Below are 9,446 nucleotides of genomic sequence, written 5' to 3' on the forward strand. Positions count from 1 at the left end.
ATGTGATCCTATCTATATTGGCACTTAGATAGAGGAAATAGAATTCATCTCTTTTTTGGGCCATCTTTCTATATATACAGAGATCCTGGGCCAAAGATCAGATCCAAGCCACAGCTGCCACCTACCAATACCAGATCCTCTAACCCACTGTAAGAACCAGGAATTGAACATGAGCCCTGGCACTATAGAGACACTGCCAATCCCACTGCGCCACAGCAAGAACTCAACTTTTAAAAACATCATTTTTAGGGCAACTGAGGGGATTTCATTAGGACGGTATAACAGATACTATTATAAATGCTACATTTCCTGAGTGTGACAATTGTAATAAAGTAGGAGAATGCCCTTGTTCCTGAAGTCTGCTGAAGGATTCAGAGGTGGGCTGTCATGATGTAGGCAAGTAACTCTCAAACAGAATGTGTGTTACATCTGTCTCCCTCTATGTGTGTTCACGTTTGGAGAAACATAAAAGCAAACAAAAGTGACAAAATGTTGACTTTGACAACTGGTATATCTAAGTGAAGGGATATGAGTTTAAAAGTACAATACCCCCAACTTTTCTAAAGGTCTAAAGATGAAATAGAGTTTAAAAAAAGAGGGAAGGATCATTTTGATCAGCCCATAATATGTTCTAGTAAAAATTCAAATAATATAAGAAACATGTTCTAAGATAAATCATGAGCCTCCCCCATAATTTCCCCCTAATGAGCATATAAAAAATTTCCCACAATATTTCTTCTTTTTCTTTTGTCTTTCCTTTTTCTTTTTACAGTTGCACCTGGGGCATATGGAAGTTCCTCGGCCAGTGGTCAAATCAGAGCTGCAGCTACAGGCCTAAGTCATAGCCACACGGGGTCTGAGCCGAAGCTGTGATCTATGCCCCTTGTAGCAATGCTGGATCCTTAACCCGCCGAGCAAGGCCAGGGATCAAATCTACATCTTCATGGACACTATGTCAGGTTCTTAACTGAGCCACACCAGAAACGCCACAATATTTTTATCTTAAATATTTAAAATAAATTTTACAAATCTTGCAAATTGGGTGCAAATATAAACTGTTTTTTCTGAAATTAAATGTTTTTCAAATGTATGAATATAACTACAAAGTGTTGTAGTCTTTGACTTGTCATGAAAGCTCCTGTGGTAGATTAAAGATGATTACCAATTCTTTCTTACTTTTTCCACTGATAAGCTGGGTCGATTTTTCTTCCCTGAATGTGAGTTACGCTATGTTTACTTAGTAGATTAAGGCAGAAGTGCCACTGCTGGGAGTTCCCTGGTGGCTTAGTAGGTTAAGGATCTGGCATTGTCACTGCTGTAGCTTGGGTGGCTGGTGTGGCACAGGTTTGACCTCTGGCCTGGGAACTGCCCCATGCTTCAGGCACAGCCAAAAAAAAAAAAGAAAAGAAAAGAAAAAAAGAGAAGTGTCACTGCCAATTCTGAACCAAGTCTTTATAAGCACTGGCAACTTTCTCCAGAATGTCTTGGAACCCTGAGCCCGACAACCCATATGAAGAAGCCTTAAAACTATATCAAAGACAGAAGAGAGGGCCCAATTGAGTCCAGCCTTTCAACTTTTCCTACTGAAGCACCAGGTGTTTGAAAGAAGCGAGTGTGTGTATACTCTAATCACCAGTTCAATACCACAATGAGCCCAGTAAAGCAATGGGGAGTAATCAACCCAAGCCCTGCCCAAATTTCCGATCCACAAAACTGAGACAGTAAGAAAAGTTGCTTACAATAGGCAAAAGGTAGAAGCAATTCAAGTGTCCACCAAAGGATGAAAGGATAAACAAAAGATGTTAAACATGCAAATTCTGACACATTCTACAACACAGATGAACCCTAAAGACATTATGCTAAGTGAAATAGCAAGGCACAAAATCAGCAACATTGTATGATCCCACATATGAGGCTCCAAGAGCAGTCATATTCATAGAAACAGAAAGCAGAAAGGTGGCTGCCTGGGCTAGAGGAAGGAGGGAATAGAGAGTTACAGCTTAATGAACACAAAAGTTTGAGTTAAGGATGATGAAAAGTTCTGGATAGTGATAAGGCTGCACAGCAATGTGAATGTACTTATGCCACTGAACTGTACACTTAAAAATGATCAAGATGGTAAATTTTATGCTATACATATTTACCACAATAAGGTTTTTTTTTGTTTGTTTGTTTTTTGTCTTTTTAGGGCTACACCCACTGAATATGGAGGTCCCCAGGCTAGGGGTCCAATTGGAGCTGTAGCTGCTGGCCTATGCCACAGTCACAGCCACACTAGATCAGAGCCACATCTGCAACCTACACCTCAGCTGATGGCAACACCGGATCCTTAACCCACTGAGTGAGGCCAGGGATCAAACCTGCATCCTCATGGATACTAGTCAGATTAGTTTCCTCTAAGCCACGACAGGAATTCTAATAAGTTTTTTTTAAAAGCTACTGTTTTAAACCACTAGGTTTAGGTGTCGTTTGTTACACAGCAAGTGATAAGCACAATTCCTCTACACAAATGGAAGTCTAAAATAAGAACTGTGCTGCACTAAGCATTATTTCACAAATGTATATTGGCTGTATTTCAGGATTTCATTTTAAGAAATCGGCCTCTCCATTTAATTTTTTTAATTTCTTAGCAGAATCTTCTGCATCAATGCAAATATTAAAATAAAATACATGAACAAAATTTAGAACTGAAATTACATACTGAATTATATGTAAAATTAGCTATACTATGTGGCAATTAGGGATAAATAGAAATCATTTATGGAAGTCAAAATAATTACATCCAAATAAAATATTTCTCAGGTCTACCTGAAGGAAAGGTAAGGGAAAGAATTCAAGGCCTTCCTGCCCCTAATCCATTCCTTCTCTCTTCCAACCTAGGTTTGATGAGAAAAGGGAGATACCTTACCTAAATCAAGCCCACCATATCCTAATTCATACTAAAACTATCCAACAGGCCAGACCACAGAAAGCAGAAGTTAAAGTGTAGGGAAGAGGGAGAATGAACAAAGAGAAAGATTACAGACAAATACAGAGAAAACACAGGAAGCAACACCTAGTGGGAGAAAAAGGAGGGACATTTTCAGAACAGTAAAACCCTAAAATCTTTCCTAATTGTTAGCACCTAGGTAACAAGTACCTTGATTTGATTCTGTGACAGAATGAATATGGCAGATTTGAGTATGGAGTGGTAGCTAAAGAAGTGTCTGGGGCACTCAACTCTGAGAGCAGGTAATAAGAAATTGATACAAGAAGCTAACTTCATCTTTAAAAACCAAAGTTCATCAAAGGCCTCCCACTTCCAAAATAACAAGAAAGGATTAAAAAAAAGTGTATTACACATAGCTTTGTTTGCTTTTTGTCTTTTTAGGGCTGCACCAGTGGCATATGGAAGTTCCCAGGCTAGGGGACAAACTGGCGTTGTTGCTACCATCCTATGCCACAGCTACAACAACACAGGATCCCAGCCACATGTGCCACCTACACCATGGCTTACAGCAAGGCCAGATCCCTAAACCACTGAGCAAGGCCAGGGATCAAACCTGTGTCCTCATGGATGCTAGTTGGGTTCAGGAGCTACCACTGGAACTCCCTACACATACCTTTGTAACACATGATGTGAGATAGACTGTATACAACAAGCTGTGGGCAAAAGCACTTAATGGAACTTTGCGCAACATTGCTTATCTTGAGTATGCTATAAAATTTATCAGACATGACCCCTGCATCAGTTTCAGAATCCTTAACTAAATAGGAAGGAGATTTGTAAGCTATAGATCTTGATGCTTAATTGTTTACTATCCTTCCAAACAACTAACTTTCATATGACTTTTAATATTTGTCAATTAATATATATTTGTAATTTATCTAAATAACAAAACTGTTAATTATGGTTTTCAACTTTACATGACTAGGATTGGTCACAAACTCTCAGACTCTGTCTTTATCTGGAAAATTAGAACAAAACCAAACAACCTCTAAGCTATCTTTTAGTTCTAAAATTCTAAATATCTACGCTATCACCTCTAATATGCTATCTCGAATAAACTACTTAGTTGCAATTCAGAATATTTTCAAAATAATCTTTATCCTCAAAAATAAAAATATTTCTCTAATCCAATATTAATACAAAGTATTCATTCATTTATTTATTCAACAAATATATGTTGAGCACTTATGAGCCAGGCGTTAAACTTAGCACTGGTAGGATACAAAAGTAAACAAATGTGGTGCTTGTATTCATGAAGCTTACAGAGAAGTTGGGGAGACAAACCAAATAAACAAATGTATAAATGTAATATTACAACTCTAATAAGTGACACAAAAGAATTTAAAGAGTATATAACAGGGAATCTAAGAGACCTCCCTTAAGAACACAAATGAATGACAAGTGAACTTCCGTCTAGGCAGAAATGAACATGGCATGTTCAAGGAACTGACAGAAGGCCAGTGTGATTGGACATAAAAATATTTAAAGTAATTCCTTGGAAACTGAAATTAAAACTTCTAAACTAGGAGTTCCCATCGTGGCGCAGTGGTTAACGAATCCGACTAGGAACCATGAGGTTGCGGGTTCAGTCCCTGCCCTTGCTCAGTGGATTAACAATCCACCATTGCCGTGAGCTGTGGTGTAGGTTGCAGACGCGGCTGGGATCCCACATTGCTGTGGCTCTGGTGTAGGCTGGTGGCTACGGCTCCGATTTGACCCCTAGCCTGGGAACCTCCATATGCCGCAGGAGCGGCCCAAGAAATAGCAAAAGGACAAAAAAAAAAAACAAAAAACCTTCTAAACTACAAAAGCAGATCTTAGCTCTTACAAAGACATACTGTATATGATTTTCAAGGAAGCTTGAAAGCATCACAACAGTTTCTAATGTTAAAAAAAATACTGTCCCATATCTCCCTGCAAAAGACCAAGTTAACTCTCATTGATTCCATTCCCTTTACACTCTATTTTCAACTACATAATAAAAATCACAACTTCTACATTCCACTTACTTTAGATCCCTCAGAAGGCAGCTACAGGAATAAAAATATACCTGATGCTATTGACATGGCTCTGCCACTAACCTGTCCTATCACTGATCTTGGTAAATGTTACTCAGCTACTTTGGGTCTAACTTTTGTTATCTGTGAAATAAAAGGAGTTCCGAGAATTTTTTTTTTTTCTTTTCAGGGCCACACTCATGGCATATGGAGGTTCCCAGGCTAGGGGTCTAATCGGAACTACAGCTGCCAGCCTACACCACAGCCACAGCAATGCCAGATCTGAGCCATGTCTGAGACCTACACCACAGCCTACGGCAATGCCGGATCCTTAACCCACTGAGCAAGGCCAAGGATTGAACCTGCAACCTCATGGTTCCTAGTCGGATTCCCAAGCCACGACGGCAAATCTGAGTTTCCCGAATTTCTTTTAGGATCCTTCTAACTCTAAAATTATGCTTCTACTGTAAAAGTACTTGTTCTGTTCCACTCTTGAAAACTGAAAAGAATGAACCAAACATCTCTCAATTCCACTGACCAAGATTTTACTTGCCTTTAAGCCCTCCTTGTATTTCTACAGCATTTTGAACATTGTTGCTGTAACAGTAATAAACTACTGAATTTTTAATATCTACCCAAAAAGAAGGGTCTAATAAACACAAAAATTATCAGAAACACAGTTTAAATATTGTTTAAAATCTATACTTCCAATGAGATAGTGATACTTTAACTAAACATGGATCCCTAAAAAGTACAAAGTCAAAATCGATTTAAAAAGGCAGGAGGAAGACAAAGTCATAAGAATTCCTGAGAAAAGCAAAATTTTAGCAATAGAACATTCAAATTAGTTAATATGTATGCCAAATTCAACTTCCAAAAAAAGTCATAACAAGTGGATATTCTAAACATATGCTCGTTCTATACTTGTGCGTCTTTATTGTTAACAATATTTCTGATATTTAATCTATTTTCAAATGGAAGACGTATATGTAGTTATAACTTTTTAAAATCAGATTATCCATCACTAGAATTCAAGATTTTAATATTCTTAACATGAAAACAATAAAAATGAAAAGACCTATAAATTTTTTACTTAGCTTTATATTTTACAATTCATATTTCGGCATCTCAAAACACTCAATATAACCTTAAGAAGCCATCAATAAGTACCTCACTTTATGTACAAGATTTAATAGAAAGCCCTAGTGCCCTATTCTTTCCAAAGGGGCAACAAATTACAGAATCCCAATTTGTTTTTAAAAAGTTAACTGTAGGAATACTCTAATCACTCACAACATTGTAAACATTTACTAGGCACTATACTAAATTCTAAGAGCAAAGTGGCAAGATTATTCCCTGAAAAACCTTTCACCAACTTGCCCAAGGTAGAAACATTGTCAACATTGTTTATTCCCTCACCTCCCACCAAGTCTGACTGATTTTTAACTCTGAAATGTCTCTTGGATCATCCACTATCTCTATTTCCACTTCAAGACTAGCCCAACTTCAAGATTTCAACATCTGTTCACCTAGACTACTGTTAAGAGTTCTTTAACTAGACTCCTTATCTCCAGCCTTGCCCTGTTCCAATCTAGCTCCAATGGTGAAAACTAAAATGTCTTCAGCATTTCCAAATGTCCCCTGGGGGTCAAAGATGCCTGCATCAGGTTGATCCTTCAATAAGAATAACAGTTTGTCAGGCTGTGGCCACAATCTATGTTCAAGCAACAGAAAGCAAAAAAATTAACTTATATAAGGCTAAAATTTACAACGTTGACCTTAGGACCACCATTGCTTAAATTAAATAAACTAACTCCTTATAAAAAGAGATGCTAACGCTTTCTCTTAAAAACCCTTTGAATGTGTGGGCATTAATCATCACCTTACTTCCAGAATGAATTTTGAAAAGTCAGTACTTTTGTCAAAGTTTAATCATACTATATACATATTTAAGCTTCTGGATATTAGAAAAATTTTAAAGTGCCTTTTGTGCTTAAATCGGTACCCTCAGAAGTTAATGAAAACCTTCCTAGGTAAATCACTGCCTACTTTTAAGATTGCAAGCTACTTTGAGTAGTAGTCATAAATATTTCCAGGAAAAACTTTAAAAACTGTAAGAACTCTTATACTTGAAAAACGGTAAGATTAAAAAAGGTCACACACACACCCGTTAATTTCCCATCATGGTTATGTCCCTAACAAAAATTATTCAAAGATACAGCCAAGATAGAACAATACTTTTCGCAGGGCGTAAAAGAGAAGACATAAAATACCTAAAAAAAGCATGGTAGGTGAAACTGTCTGTGAAAGGCCAGGCCTTGCAGAGCAGTAACACCACAGGCGGCTCAAGTGTGACCATTCCATCCCAAAGCTTACCTTCAGTCGTTTGATCATTTCGTCGGTGGTAATCTTGTCGGTGATCTCCTTTACCCCCGGAGGGTAAGCGATCTTCCCATCGGCACTCACGACGCCACAGAGGGCAGTGGCAGGCTTGGGCTGCGCGGTGAAGTCCATCCTGGGGGACAACTTTTCTTTCACAGTCCTCTACCGGCCTCTATCGGTCAGAAAACAAAAGTTCAGCGGGAAAGGGGCGACTTTGTAACCTCTTTTTTCATTTCAAAAATCTCTAATCTGCAAAGGGCCTTTTTTTCCCGGGAGGCCGGGGACTCGGCGGCGACCCCGCCACCCGCTCCTTTCCGGGGCCTGAACCTTGGCGGCCGCCGCGCCGCCCCCACCCACCCGGGCCCCGCCAACCCCGGGCTCCCGGGGATCCCTGGCACCGGCGGCCGCGGCCGCGGGAAGCGCCGAGCACCGCCAGGAGTTTCCCATTCCGCCGTTCACAATGAAATCCACCCCCGTGCATCGAGGTCCGAAGTTTGGCGGCCTTGAGAGCGTGCCGAGGCCTCCAAGGCCCCCGCTCGGTCAGAGACGAGCCTCGAGTCCCCGCCCGGCCGGTCCCCTCCGGGGAAGGAGACGCGAGGCCTATAGGGCTCGGCTTAGGCCGCAAAACTAGGGACCCAACCGGACCCGCACGCAACGGCGGCTCCTGGGAACGAACGCCCTCGCCGGGCCGAGCTCCGGGACCCCCGGCGTCCCCGCCACGCTCCCACCCCTCCCGGGTCCCGCTCCCCCCACCCCCACCGCCGGAGGGGAAAACAAGCCGCCCTCCACCCCGAACCCCAAGGCAGGAAGCGGCTGACGCGGCTCCGCACTTCACATTTTGTTCCTTCAACTTCGGCTGAGGGACCCTGGCGTCTTCTCTCGCCCCCGGCCACTCGGCACCGTCCGAAGCCGCCAAGGCCTTACCGGCAGCTCCGGGCAGCCCCGCCGGGCCTTGGTCCCGCGGCTCCCCCCCCCCACCCCCCCGCTCCGGTCTCCCCTTCCGTCCCCTCCCTCCACCAGCCGAGGGCGGGAGCCCAGCCGCCGCCGCCTTTACCTCCTCCTCATGCGGGCGGAAGGTGCATCGAGCGCCCGGGCCTCTGTCAGGTGGTTGCGCCGCCGCCCCTCTTCGGGCTGCACACAAAGCGGCTCCGCGGGTCCCGCCGCCGCCGCCGCCGCCCGCCCCGGAGCGGCGCTGGGGCTGGCGGTGCCGAGGAGGAGCAGTCGCCGCGGGGGGAGACGCGGGGCGAGTGTGCGCTGGGCGGGGAGACACTGCCGCTCTCCGTCTGGCCGAGGAAGAGCAGCCTCGGAGAAGGCTCTTCTGGGAGCGTGTGCGCGGGTGTCCGCCCCGGACCCCCACGGCCCGCCCGCGCGCCCCTCGCGCCGGCCGGGTCCGCCGACCCGGACCCGGACGCCCCTTGCAGCGGCGCGCGCCCGGCCGTCGGTGCTCCTGGCAGCCGGCGCCTCGCGCACAGTGGCCGGTCACGCGAGCGGTGCGAGAGCACGCGAGAGCAGGGCGCGCGCCTCGCTCCCTCCCCTTCCTCCGCCGGCCCGAGCCTCCGCCTCCCTCGGGCCCGAAGCGGCCGCGCGCGGGGCAGACAGCGCCACCATCCGGTTGGCGCCAAGAGCTGCCGCACCGAGCGCCTCGGGGAGCACCCGGCCCAGAAGGCGAGCAGGGGAGGAGCCCGGGTGGCGGGAAGTGAACCCGGCCCCAGCGGCCCTCAGAGGGCACGCAGGACGAACAGAACTTTGCATTATGCCTCGGAGATGGGTTCCTGACTTTTAGGGGTCATCCTGAGGGACGTGGAGGGAAATGGTTGAAAAACGGTTAACTACTGAATGAAAATGAATTGATTTCCTCCCTAGGGACGGAAGATCTGCAAACTAAGGAAAAGTTTTGCAACATGGCACGAGGGACGTGGTCATGATCCAGTGGGCTGCTCATTCTTGTGCCTTCTGACAGCCACCAGAGTTTGCCCTCCCCTCTTTAGATGTCTAAAATTAGTATTTTGAAAGCTGCAAAATATACAAATACCTCTGAGTCGAGCAGTCCTCAAAGAATGGTCTGAAAGGTAGGTTTC

At 44.3% G+C, this 9,446-nt stretch overlaps 1 protein-coding gene across 4 annotated transcripts in view; it reads right to left on the bottom strand.

Moving 5' to 3' along the window:
- The window catches only part of PDS5A (PDS5 cohesin associated factor A), a 147,751-nt gene extending 139,190 nt beyond the window's left edge, over positions 1 to 8,561 (bottom strand). For 2 of the 4 annotated variants that reach the window (XM_047751682.1, XM_047751686.1), the window contains exons 1-2: positions 8,423 to 8,561; positions 7,363 to 7,540 (exon numbers count right to left, since the gene is read on the bottom strand). In XM_047751682.1, the coding sequence (XP_047607638.1) occupies positions 7,363 to 7,500 (138 nt within the window). In that variant the 5' untranslated portion in view covers positions 7,501 to 7,540; positions 8,423 to 8,561. Of the gene's footprint in view, positions 1 to 7,362; positions 7,541 to 8,198; positions 8,358 to 8,422 lie in introns of those variants that run through there. The other 2 variants (XM_047751685.1, XM_047751683.1) reach the window with 2 other exon arrangements.
- Between the last annotated feature and the right edge of the window lie 885 nt (positions 8,562 to 9,446).

Source organism: Phacochoerus africanus, chromosome 10 (genome assembly GCF_016906955.1).
Source record: "Phacochoerus africanus isolate WHEZ1 chromosome 10, ROS_Pafr_v1, whole genome shotgun sequence".
Lineage (NCBI taxonomy): Eukaryota > Metazoa > Chordata > Mammalia > Artiodactyla > Suidae > Phacochoerus > Phacochoerus africanus.